This window comes from Carlito syrichta, unplaced genomic scaffold (genome assembly GCF_000164805.1).
Source record: "Carlito syrichta isolate Samal-C Ts95f unplaced genomic scaffold, Tarsius_syrichta-2.0.1 Scaffold316208, whole genome shotgun sequence".
Classification (NCBI taxonomy): Eukaryota; Metazoa; Chordata; class Mammalia; order Primates; family Tarsiidae; genus Carlito; species Carlito syrichta.
Genome location: NW_007260304.1, coordinates 224,002 through 236,773, shown reverse-complemented (window position 1 = coordinate 236,773; position 12,772 = coordinate 224,002). Strand labels below are relative to the sequence as shown.

The 12,772-nt window shown below is 55.1% G+C and overlaps 2 protein-coding genes across 4 annotated transcripts in view; one reads left to right on the top strand and one right to left on the bottom strand.

Annotated features, from left to right (window-relative positions):
• Positions 1-1,975, top strand: part of NDUFA3 (NADH:ubiquinone oxidoreductase subunit A3) — a 3,996-nt gene extending 2,021 nt beyond the window's left edge. For both annotated transcript variants that reach the window (XM_008073870.1, XM_008073869.2), the window contains exons 3-4: positions 1,284-1,361; positions 1,812-1,975. In XM_008073870.1, the coding sequence (XP_008072061.1) occupies positions 1,284-1,361; positions 1,812-1,903 (170 nt within the window). In that variant the 3' untranslated portion in view covers positions 1,904-1,975. The remainder of the gene's footprint in view (positions 1-1,283; positions 1,362-1,811) is intronic.
• Positions 1,976-2,017: 42 nt separating this feature from the next.
• On the bottom strand, positions 2,018-11,996 carry TFPT (TCF3 fusion partner). 2 transcript variants are annotated; one of them, XM_008073868.1, is made up of 6 exons: positions 11,570-11,996; positions 10,454-10,712; positions 7,015-7,085; positions 2,861-2,930; positions 2,552-2,770; positions 2,018-2,172 (listed from the first exon to the last, which is right to left on the bottom strand). In XM_008073868.1, the coding sequence occupies exons 1-6, from the start codon at positions 11,590-11,592 to the stop codon at positions 2,053-2,055; spliced, it is 762 nt and encodes a 253-aa protein (XP_008072059.1). In that variant the 5' UTR covers positions 11,593-11,996; the 3' UTR covers positions 2,018-2,052. The 2 variants fall into 2 exon arrangements, with proteins under 2 accessions (XP_008072059.1, XP_008072058.1); XM_008073867.2 differs by having other exon boundaries at positions 2,861-2,978; positions 11,570-11,925.
• Between the last annotated feature and the right edge of the window lie 776 nt (positions 11,997-12,772).

The following is a 12,772-nucleotide window of genomic DNA, read 5'->3' as shown; positions in this document are numbered from 1 at the left end:
GCGGGTCTCGAACCCGTGGGCTCAGGCAATCCACTCACCTCAGCCTCCCAAAGGCGCAGGATTACAGGCTGAGCCGCCGAGCCTGGCGGATACATTTCTTAAAACTAGTTATGCTTATATCATTTAGCTTTATTTTTATTCTTTTGTGTCTTTTTTTTTTTTTTGAGATAACATCTCCGTCACCCAGGCTGGGATGCAGTTGTGCAGTCACAGCTCACTGCAATCTTGAATTTCTGGGCTCCAGAGATCCTCCTGCCTCAGCCTCCCAAGTAGCTGGGACTACAGGCAAGTCCCACCACACCCAGCTAATCTTTTTTTTTTTATTTTTTGAGTTGGAAGTCTCACTCTGTTGCCCAGGCTGGGGCGCAGTGGCACACTCATGGCCACTGCTGCCGTGACCTGCTGGACTCAGGCGATTCTTCCGCCTCTGCCTTCCAAGTGGCTGGAAACACACACACACACACACATACACACACACACACACACACAGCCAAATTTTTAAATTTATTTTAGAGATGACACACACACACACACACACACACACACTGCCAGATTTTTAAATTTATTTTAGAGATGAGGTCTCGCCAAGTTGCCCAGGCTAGTCTCTAATCCCTGGATGCAGGCAATTCTCTCACTTTGGCCTTCCAAAGTGCTGAGATTACAGGCATGAGCCACCACACCTGGCCTTTTTTTTTCTTACATTTTTTTGTAGCTATGGGGTCTCGAACTCCTAGGCTTAAGTTATCCTCCCACCTTGGTCTCCCAAAGTGCTGGGATTACAGGTGTGAGCCTGTGCCCAGCAAACTTTATTTTTAATGTGGCTACTAGAAAATATAATTACATATATAGCTCTTACCACTTTTCTTTCAGACAGTGCTAGCCTAGAACATTCCTTTCATGCACCCTAACCCATTACCCAGGACTCCTGGCTGCCACCCTAGGTGGACTGACTGTAAGGACAGTCACTGAAGAGTCACTGTCTTTTCAATGACTGTCCTTGGGCAACCCTCTCCCTAGCTTGCAAAGGTCCTGATTCCTCTGGAACATTCCCAAGACCCCCCCCCCAAGGATGCTCCATTAACGACTCATTCCTCTGTCACCACCCGACCTGCTCTCTCCCCTCTCCATCTAGGCTTGTGTTAGGCTCCTGCCCTACCTCCCCTAAGGATAGGATCCCAAGGCACCAAGGAGCCCACAGATCATGGGTCCTCCTGGGGGTGCTGGTCCTCTCTGCTCCTCTCTTCCTCCTACCTTCCCAAGCTCACCCTTGTGTCTTTCCACAGCTATAATCTTGCCCCCACTCAGCCCCTATACCAAGTATGCCGCCATGATCAACAAGGTTACGCCCTACAACTACCCAGGTGAGTGGGGGCCAGGCAGAGACTGCAGGGACAGGGTAGCCTTCCAGTCAGTGCTGGGACAAGGGCAGTTACAGGCGGGTCCTTCCCTAAGAAGGGACCAGAGATTCAGCAGTGGCATCTAGACTCTTTCCCTGTCCGACTTTTTAAACACTGAGATATAATTCACATACCATTCTGTTTTTCTGTGTTGAGTTTCTATCCCTTGCTAAGTTCTCATTTCTGAGCTTAATGGGTCTCCAGCTTTCCAGGTTTCTGTTATGCTTTCCCATCTCTGTTGGATATCTCACTCCCCTTCCCTTTCTCCCTCCCATGTCTGATTCCCTGACCCTTATTCTCTTCTCTCATCGCACCCCTGGGGTCCTGTTTCCCTCTCTGAATAGAAACTCTTCTGCACAGGGCCCTAGAGACCTGCTGGTCTTGGTCTCAGTGGCCTGCCCTCCTGTCCCACAGTGCCCCTCCGAGACGATGGGAACATGCCGGACGTGCCCAGCCACCCACAGGACCCCCAGGGCCCAAGCCTGGAGTGGCTGAAGAAACTGTGAGCTCCTCCCCTGGCAGGGAGAGGCCCATCCCCCAGGGCTCCCAATAAACTTGTGACAACCAACCCCAGCAAATGAGTGTGTGTGTGACTAGAGGTGGGGACAGCAGACAGTGGCCAAGGTGCGTGTGGGGGTCAGTTTATTGGGGTGGGTCAGTCAAAGGGCGGGCTGGCAAGGGTCGGGTAGGGCAGCAGCTTATCTGGACCCCGAGAAACCCAGCTCGAGTCCAGGGCCTCATCTGCTTCAAAGCCAAAGTCTTCTTCCACCTTAATCTGGAGGAGATAAAGAACAAGACACGAGTAGGGTTGGGAGTCTAGAAGATGCCACCAGCCCCACTATCCTGTCTTCCCAGGCCAGACAACTTCCTCTGCACCCCTCAGGGGGGCGCCAACATTCCTCCAGCTGCTCTCCCCTCCGCATCTCCCTTACCCTCTGATCTCCTCCTCCTCTATCCCTAGCTCACTTGTTATCTCTGTTTCCAGGTCTTCTTCCATCCCTTCCCAGCTCCTTTTCTACCCAAGCCTTTGCCCAAGTCCTCTCTGCCCAGTCCCAGGCATCCCCAGCCCTTCCAGCTCCACATCCTTCTTCTCTCCCCAGCCCCTAGGTAGCCCTGATCTGGCCTTGGCCCCCTCCCCTCCCATCCCCTTTCACCTGCACTGGAGTCAGCTCTGGAGTCAGCGCAGCTCCCGCTCGCCGTCCATCCCGTGGTGCTCGCCGCCTCTTCCGCCCACTGGGCCCCTCGCCAGGGGCTGGGCTGCTGGGTTCTGGGGGTGCGGGAGTCCTCCTAGGCGGGGATAGTCCCTCTTTCTCCGGAGGCTCATTCTCAGCATTGCCGGGAGTAGGGGCATCTGTGCCCTGGCTGCCCTCGTCCTAGGTGGGGGGAGTAGGGCAGGTGACGGGTGTGTCCCACAGCCATGTCCCAAGCCACAGTTCCCTACCGACCTGGAGACTTGTGCTCACCTCCAGCACAATGGTGAACTGGCTGGCCCGGTAGTCATCGCCGTAGGAGTCCAGCACCCTCATGAGGAACCTGCTCGGGAGAGAAGGAAGCCCCAGGGGATGAGTCACCCTCCAGCAGCTGAGGAGAGAAACGATGACCAGGCTCAACTCTCACTCCACTCGAAGCCACAACTACCCTTGACCCAGAAAGTTCAGAGTTCTGGAATCTACAAGGCCTGGGAGCCAAGCACTTGACCAGCCAGTGGGACCTTGGTCAAGACAAGGTGACCTTTCTGAGCCTGAGTTTCTTCTGTAAATGAGATACAACCTTGACTGAGCTGGTTGCTGCAGTGGTGACACTTCAACTAGACTTCTCTGCTAGATTTCTCTGCAGTATATAATGTGATATCAGAAGTTAGACACATTCAAATGTGAGTTACAGGCCAGGTACAGTGGCTCATGCTTGTGATCCCAGCACTCTGGGAGGCCGAGATGGGAGGATCGCTCAAGGCCAGGAGTTTGAGACCAGCCTGGGCAACATAGTGAGACCTTGGCGCCACAAAAAATTAAAAAGCAAAGCAACGTAAATGTGAATTATAATTTTCATTGATAATAGAAAGGTGAGAGGGAGGGGTGTGTAGAACACCCCTGCTGGTAGGCTCACCTCTTACCAACACTACTGTCTTCTGCCCAGTCCCTGCTTCTAAGGTTTCTTTTTTCTTTCTTTTTTTTTGAGTTGGTGTCTCACTCTGTCGCCCAGGCTGGAGTGCAATGGCACACACAGGCCACTGCAGCCTCGGCCTGCTGGGCTCAGGCGATCCTTCCGCCTCCGCCTTCCAAGCAGCTGGAACTACAGGTGCACACTAACACATCCAGCTATTTTTTGATTTATTATAGAGACGAGGTCTCACCAAGTGGCCCAGGCTGGTCTCAAACCTGTGAGATTAGGCAATCCTCTTACCTCAGTCTTCCAAAGTGCTGGGATTACAGGCTTGAGCCACAAATTTTGTTTTTTTGGTTTTTTTTGAGTTGGAATCACTCTGTTGCCCAGGCTAGAGTGCAGTGGCATGCTCATGGCCACCCCAGCACTGACCTGCTGGTCTGGTGGTCCTTCTGCCTCAGCCTTCCAAGTAGCTGGAACTACAGGCGTGTGCTACCATGCCCAGCTAATTTTTTTTTAAACTTATTTTGGAGATGAGGTCTCGTCAATTTGCCCGGGCTGGTCTAGAACCTGCAGGCTCAGGCAATCCACTCACCTCAGCCTCCCAAAGTACTGGGATTATAGGCTGAGCCACTGAGCCTGGCCAAGTTTCATTGTTTTAAAGTTCTTTTTTTTGAGTCAGTCTCACTCTGTCGTCCAGGCTGGAGGGCAGTGGTGCACGTTCATGGCCACTGCAGCCTCAACTTGCTGATCTCAGGTGGTCTTTCTTCCTCAGGCTCCTAAGTAGCTGGAACTACAGGCATGTGCCACCATGTCCAGCTAATTTTTTGATTGATTGATTGATTTTTTGAGTTGGAGTCTCATTCTGTTGCCCAGACGAGTGCAGTGGCTCCCAGCTACCGCAGCCTTGACCTGCTGGGCTCTGGCGATCTTTCCGCCTCAGCCTTCCAAGTAGCCGGAGCTACAGGTGTACACTACCATGCCTGGCTAATTTTTTATTTATTGTAGAGATGAGGTATCGCCAAGTTGCCTAGCTGGTCTTGAACCCACGGGCTCGGCAATCCACTCACCTTGGCCTCCCAAAGTGCTAGGATTACAGGCTAAGCCACCAAGCCTGGCCATTTTTTCATTTATTGTAGAGATGAGGTCTTGCCAAGTTGCCCAGGCTGGTCTCAAACCCCTGGACTCAGGCAATCCTCTCGCCTCCACCTCCCAAAGTGCTGGGATTGCAGGCGTGAGCCACCACGCATGGGCTTTTTAAAAGTTCTAACTGAGCAAAAGCATCATCTGTACCAGCACCTGGTGGAGCATCTCCCATGCCTGATCCCTTTCACACCTCATGTGCATCCTGAGCACCTGCTCTCTCCCCAGCACTGTTCCAGGTGCTGGGATACTTGAAGGGACAAAACCAAGACCCTGTGCTACAGAATGCAGGCAGCAGGGGATACAGACAATAATCAAAACACAGCAGATCAGAAAGCAGGAGGGAAATGGATGATACCTGGATTGGAACTTCAGTACAGTGGTAGAGGCCTCACGAGGAGGCTGGGAGTGGCAGAAGGCACAGTTAGTGCAAATGCCCTGAGTGCTTATGTCCTTAATGGCGCAAGGAGGTGGCGTCACAGCCGGCTGACGCAGGGCCTCATGATGTCGGCCATTGTAAGGACACTTTTACTCTGGTCAAATGGGAGCCACCACAGAGAAGAGGGGATTTGGCCTGTCTCACACTCAACAAGAACCAGTCCTGCATTTCACACAGCAGGTCTGGGGGCCTGAGAATGTGCGTCGGCAACATGCTCCAGCAGAGCACACTCTGAGGAGCCTGTGGTGCGACTCAGGTGGAGTCCAGGACTACAGTCATGCTACCTTGGCCTGTAGGACGTTGCCAAGGGAGTTCAGCCTGTGTAGCTGCTCTTAGCCCTGATGTTCTAACCACAAAGGCCACGGATCTTTTTCATAAATGCTTCTGATCTTGAGGTCTTGGCTAAAGGTCCAAGTAGGAAAAAAGGTGGGGGCCTCACCCAGACTGTTTTAAGAAGAGACTTAGAGAGGGGAAGGAAGAGGCAGGGAGGCTGGTCAAAGCAGTAATACAGACGAGAGGCTGTGGCCCTCGGTTGAGTTGGTGGCAGTGCAGATGTGAGACGACGTGGGGTTCTGGGTCTACTCTGGGGGCAGAGGCGCCAGGAGTTTGCTGGATTTGATGTGGGTAGGAGTCCACCACTGATGTGGAGCAGAGATGGGGAAGCTCAGGGCTGGCTTCAGGGGCCTGTCACAAGAGTCACGGTCTATCGGGTGGGTGACAGGGTGCAGAGTCCAGAGGAGGGCTGGTGAGAATCCAGTAGTCAGCTGCACTCAGGTGATCTAGAGAACTGGGACTCGACAGATCAGTCAGCATCATCCAGGGGGATGTGCTGTGAGGATGGACATGTCCTGTCTAAGTCAGCAGCTACTGGCCACTGTGGTGATTGCCAGGCACTTGACATGTGGTAAGAGGGACAGACAGACTGGGTTCTTCATTTAATTTGTTTTAAATTAAATGTGAGTTGTCACTTGGGGCTACTGAGCATGAGATGTGGCCAGTGGGCCTCTAGAAACTGAATTTTTAACTTCACTTTAATGAATCCCAGTATAAATCACCACCTGAGATTAACTGAGCCCTTGTGTGGCGAGGGCCACTTAGGAACCAAGTCTCTAATTTTATTTTAGTGAGTTGAAATGTACTGATTTTAAAACATCAACTTCAGTTAATTAAATGTGAGTGATGGTGTCCACCTGTGGCTGGTGGCCACCATGCTATCTAGCACAGGTTTGGACAGAAGAGGGCCCACGCTGAACCCTGGAAGCTGGAGACATAGGGTTTAGGGAATGAGGAAGTGTGGCCTGGGGGGCAGGGGAAGCCCAGACCACCAAGAACGTGCTCTAAGCATCAAGTCAGTGGGCAGAGGACCGAGGTGAGGACTGATGGTGGTCTTGGCCGCGAGAAGCCCTGACTCACAAGGCTTGTTCCTGTTGGGCGCAGCGAGTGGCAGGGCCAGCATCAAGTCCAAGGCTGGCTCAGCACACAGCCCTCCTGCTTATGGTGACAGGAGGTGCTGGGAGGAAGCTCTGAGATGAGCTGGCCCTGAGAGCTCTGGTTTCTCTCTCACAGCAGCCTTGTGATGCTGTGTTGCCCTTAGCTGATAGGAACTGAAGCTCAGAAAGGCACCAGTGCTTGGTCAGAGTTACACAGCAATGCAGTCCTTAAGACCTGGCCTGTGACCTAAGGCTGTACTCCTGCCATCCTTCATCCTCCTTTCACAGCCAGCAGTGTACCCGCCTGGCCCCGCCCCTGACCCAGGGCAGCTCTTTCTTCCAAGACCAGCTCCACTCTTCTTCCCTTCTGGCCTCAGCCTCAGCTTCAGCCTCCCCTCCTCGTGGCCTCCTGAGGGATGATGGGGAGAGGTGGCCAGAGGTAGTGTGATGGGGGCGTTTGGGAGCAGAGGCTCGGCGCCCAGCAGTGGGGTGGGGGGGTTACCTGCGCTCCTGCTGAAGCCTCCGGGTTATCCTCTGCACCTGATGCAGCCTGTTCAGGACCCGCTCGTTCACCTGGGGGAGTGGGAAGCACAAGTCAGCTGACTCCACCCCCCCACGTTCCACAGGTGTCCTGGGGCACCGTCTGTGTGCTGGGCTCTGGGAGGTGCCAGACGTCGTCCCATGCCAGAAGCCCTAGCATTCTAGCTTCCTGCCTCCTCCTGCTCACCGAGATGATGCCTGAGTCCCCTGAGCGCCCTCCTTTCTGAGGCTTTCCCCATGCTGCTTCCTCAGTCTGGACCACTCTCCCTCCCTCTTAACAGTTGCCTGATCAGCGAGTCCCCAGCTCTCCCACGAGGTCGCCACCCCCTATCCACTCTGCAGGGTTTCACTTCCATCTGATGAGCCAGGATGTGTCTCCTCGGCTTGTCTGGCTGCCAGCCTGCCACTGAGAACATGAACTGCACAAGGACAGCGATTGGCCCCTGTCTGCTAGTGCCTAGGCCTGAGCCCGACACATGGTACAACCTCAATGAACATCTGCTAGATGGATGACTTCACACACTCAGAAGTGCCTGGTGGACACCAAGCAGGTGGCCATGCCACCTAGAGCTGCCAGAGAAGACCTGTGGGTCTGGACCTAAATAGTGTTGACAGGAGAATAGCCAGGAGGAATGTATGCCAGGTGGGGGAGCGCCCCTGCATACAATTTCTGAGGACCCAGCCTAGCCACTGAGCATGGGAGACAAGGCTCAGCCAGGCAGGAAGCCTAAGACATGGATGAACTGTGTGCTCTGCCCCTGGGCTTCAGATCTCGGCTCCGGTGCTTCTCAGCTGTGTGAGCTTGGGCATGTTACTTAAACTCTTGAGCCTCAGGTTTTTCAAACTCTCAGCTTCAACTGGGAACAGTGGCTCATGCCTGTAATCCCAGCACTTTGAGAGGTGGAGGTGAGAGGACTGCCTGAACCCAGGTGTTTGACACCAGCTTGGGCAACTTGGTGAGACCTCGTCTCTACAATAAATCAAAAAATTAGCCGGGTGTGGTAGTGCATGCCTGTAGATCTGGTTACTTGGAAGGCTGAGGCAGAAGGATCGCCGGAGCCCAGCAGGTCAATGTTGGGGTGGCCGTTGAGTATGCCACTGCACTCCAGCCTGGGCAACAGAGTGAGATTCTGACTCAAAAAATTTCAGCTTCCGTTATTTAACTGCAAGTGACAGTGTCCAGGTTTAGAGAGGTTAGGTATTAACATTTTACTCAACTGCAGTTGACTTTTTTTTTTGAGTTGGAGTCTCACTCTGGCACCCAGGCTGGAGTGCAGTGGCACACTCACAGCCACCGCAGCCTCAACCCATTGTACTTAGGCGATCCTTCCACCACAGCCTAAGTTGACATTTTTAAAAACCTGAGACTCAGTGAAGTTAGTAACAGTGTTTGTAAAATGAAGCTAAATAACAGTATTCCCAGGGGTGGGTTAAGAACAGACATTCAAATAGAGTCCCTCTGGGCCTTGCCATCCATCTGTTAAACAGGGTTTGGAATAACTCCCAAGTCTTCTGACCTCCACCTCCCCCACTTCCAGAACACTAGAACACCATTGCTAGGGTGGAATTTTGTCCCCTCAAAAAGGTGTGTTGGAAGGGCGGGCACAGTGGCTCATGCCTGTAATCCCAGCACTTTGGGAGGCCAAGGTAGGAGGATTGCTTGAGCCCAGGAGTTTGAGACTAGCCTAGGCAATGTAGTGAGACCTTGTCTCTATAAAAAAAAAAAAAAAAAGAAAAAAAAAATTAGCCAGGCATGGTGGTCTGGCATGCCTGTAGTCCCAGCTTTTCTGGAGACTGAGGCAGATGGGATTGCCTGAACTCAGGAGGTCAAGGTTGCAGTGAGCCATGATCCTGCCACTGCACTCCAGCCTGGGCTACAGAGTGAGACCACCAATGTAAAAGGGGGGAAGAAAAGGTGTATTGGGTCCTAACCCCCAGTACTTCAGCCATGTCACCTTATTGCAGATGGGGTTGTTACAAGTTAAAATGAGGTCCCTGAGGTGGACCCTATCCCATGTGTCTGGTGTCTTTAGAAAAAGGGGACATAAGACATGCACACAGTGTCATGCAAAGATGAATGTAGAGAAAAGGGCGAGGTTTCTACATGCCGAAAATGGCCGACCAGCCACAAGAAGCCAGGGGAGAGGCCCAGAACAAATCCTCTCATGACCCTCAGAAGGAACCAACCCTGCCAACACCATGGCCTTGGACTATCAGCCTCCAAGATTGAGAGACGGCGAACTTCTGTTGTTGAGCCACCACCTTGTGCAACTTTGTTAAGGCAGCCTGAGCAAACTGACGGCATCATCCGCAGACAGTTTTTCAAGTATCCAGACCTGATCCTGCCCCTCCTCTTTGTTTTTTGCATGAGGGTCTCTCTCTGGCACACTCGTGACCACCACAGCCTCGACTTCCTGGGCTCAGGTGAGCCTCCTGCCTCGGCCTCCTGAGTAGCTGGGACTACAGGCGTGTGCCACCATTCCCGGCTAATTTTTTCATTTTTTGGTTGAAGGCAAGGTCTCATTATGTTGCCCAGGTCAGTCTCAAACCCCTGAGCTCAAGTGATCCTCCTGCCTTGGCCTCCCATAGTTCTGGGATTACAGGTTTGAGCCACCACACCCTACTGCCCTCCCCTGTTAAGCCCTTCAATGGTTCCTCCCCCTCTCAAGGAAAAAAAAAGTCCCACCTTTTTTTGTTTTTTTAAGTTGGAGTCTTACTCTGTCACCCATGGCCCAATGCAGCCTTGAACTCCTGGACTCAGACAGTCCTTCTGCCTCAGCTTCCTGAGTAGCTGGAAGTGCAGGCGTGCACCACCATCCCCAGCTAATTTTTAAAAATTTTTTCTTGTAAAGATGAGGTCTTGCTATGTTGCCCAGGCTGTCCTTGAACTCCTGGGCTCAAGCAGTCTTCTTGCCTCGGCATCCCAAAGTGCTGGGATTACAGGTGTGAGCCACTGAGCCTGGCCTCAAAATCCCAACTTCCTGCCCTGGTGTTCCTGGCCCACCAAGACCTGGACCCTGCCTACTGCTCCATCCTGTCTCACCAAAGAGGCCAATACTCTGATTCAGCCTGGACGGTCTGAGTCTGGGGAGGCCATGGGGCTGCAGAGGAGGAGAAGGGGCTCCAGGAGAGGTGCAAGAGACAGAGTGGATGGGTGTGAGTGAGGAGTGATTCGTGGTGGGGTGTGGGAGATCCTCGGAGAGCTGACCTGGTTGCCAGGGAAGCCTAGCAATGGCTCTCCAGGGCCTGGCCGAGGGCCAGACGCATAACGGAAGCCAAGCAGATGAAGAGTGAATCGATGAAAGAGATTCAGACAACTAGCCAAGGAGGGCTGGGCACAGGACAGAGACAGAGACAGGGAGGGGTGGCTGTTGAGGCCGGGGAATCCCGCACTCACCTACCTGCTCGATCTCCCGGCAGCGTCGACCAAGCGCCTGGTACTTTCTGCGATTCAGTTCCCGCTGGCGCCGCCGCCGGCCCCGGGCTGCCTCTTCCTCTTCATCTCGCTCCCGGAGCCCGGAGCCACCCAGACCACCCGACACAAACTCCACTTCTGTCTCGAGTTCGCTCTCCAGGATGTGGCCACCGAACAGCGGGGGCAGCGCCAACTCTGAGCCTGGCGGTGCTGAGAACTCCTCAAAGCCCACAGCTGCCATGGTCCTGAGAGCGGGGAAAGGTTCAGGGTCCTGGGTCCCTGGCCCAAGCCCTTCCTCCCCAGACCCAGGAGTCCCGGGTCCACAACTCCTCAGACACTGTAGTCCAGGTCCCCAGCCCCTCTCCCCCAGACCCCGGAGTCCAAGTCCCAGCCCCTCCTCCCTCAGACCACGGGGTCTTGGCCCCCGGCCCCTTCTCCCTCAGTCCAGGGGGTCTTGGCCCCCGGCCCCTCCTCCCTCGGACCCAGGGGTCCAGGCCACTAGCCCGTCCGCCCTTGGACCCAGGGGTCCAGACCCCAAGCCCCTCCCCACTCGGACCCAGGGGTCCAGACCCCCCAGCCCCTCCCCACTCGGATCCAGCGGTCCAGACCCCAAGCCCCTCCTCCCCCGGACCTCGGAGTCCAAGTTGCAGCCCCTCCTCCCTCAGACCAGGAGGTCTTGGCCCCCGGCCCCTCCTCCCTCGGACCCAAGGGTCCAGACCCCAGGCCCCTCCCCACTAGAACCCAGGGTCCAGACCCCCAACTCTCCCCTCGGACCCAGGGGTCCAGACCCCCAGCCCCTCCTCCCTCGGACCCGGGAGTCCAGTTTCCAGTCCCTCTTCCCTCAGACCGAGGGGTGGAAGGAGGAGTCCCCAGCCCCAACTTCCCCGGACCCGAGAGTCCAGGCCCCAACCTCCTCGTGTCTCAGACCCCTAGCCGCCTTCTCCCCGGGATGCTCTGGTAGACCCCGACCCTAAAGGGTTCCAAGGGGAAGGAATTGCATGAACTACAATCCCCATCAGCCCCAGGGGAACAGCTCAGATGGGTGCACAAACAGCCGCGGTGTCTTTGCGATCGCAGTTTTCCACAAGGCTCTGTCACTTACCCCTCCCGCTGCTCCAGTTCCATCTCTCCCAGCTCTGGACGTCTTGGGCCTCAGAACCTCCAACCTCAAACTGTAGGTTAAGCCGTCTTCGAAACTACCCGTCCCATCAGGCCTCGTGGCCGAGGACGTCGCGACGTGGCCCCTCGGCCTTCTGGGATTTGTAGTTTTCAGTTTCCGGCTTCGATTTTCTCCCACCCCCACTCTACCCCGAGTCCCAGCTTAAAGGCCTTGCTTTCCCGTCTAATGCCGCCACCAGTCATCTGAGTTGTCGCCGTCTTTATCTTGTCTCAACACTCCGTCGTCCGGCCACGGCGATCCTCCGCTTAGCAGGCTCAGTCCACGGAGGGCCGCGAGCCCGACGAACCCTCTCTCCCTTGCCTGCTGCCTCTCCGCCTACTGGCCGGGGCTAATAAAGTTGTTGTTCCAAGCGCGACTGGGCGCGTCGCGGGCGGTGGCCAATCAGAGTGCAGCTCTGCCTCGACGCCGGCGCGAGAGTGAGACGTCATCGTCTAGCGACCAACGCTCTCCGGAACTGATTTCCCGGAGACCGTGGTGAGGGGAGCGGAGACGTGCGTGCATTGGAGCCCGGGGCAGGGCGGGAGGCCAGGCGCCCGGGCCTGGGGGAGGAGTGTGTAAGGGGAAGGCGGGCCTCCGTAGATCGCTTGCCCAGGGGTCTTCGTAGGCTCCTACCGTGGCGCGGCCCTGGGAGTGTGTCCGGAGCAGAAATTGTTCCGGCTCCCGTAGCGCTTGGGTTGACGCCCGTGGGGCTTAATCAGGTAATTGATGAATGACAAATGCGTGAAGTGCCTTAGGGTGGACACTGGGTGAGCGGGAAGTGCACCACAAAGCATCCTCTTCCTCCCGCCTGGCAGGCCCCCAGCTCCTTCTCCCCCGGAATCCACCGGGCAGGTGGGCTGAGAACTGAAGATGGAGGATTGTTGGGCTAGGGGAGAGGATGAAGAAGGACCAGGGCAGGCCGGGCGCGGTTGTTCATGCCTATAATAGTACTTTGGGAGGCCGAGGTGAGAGGATTGCCTGAGTCCAGGAGTTCGAGACCAGCCTGGGCAACTCGGCGAGACCTCATCTCTGCAAAAAATAAAAAATTAGCCACCTACTTGGAAGGCTGAGGCGGAAGGATCACCTGAGCCTAGCAGGTCGAGGCTGCGGTGGCGTGAGCGTGCCACTGCACCCCAGCCTGGGCGA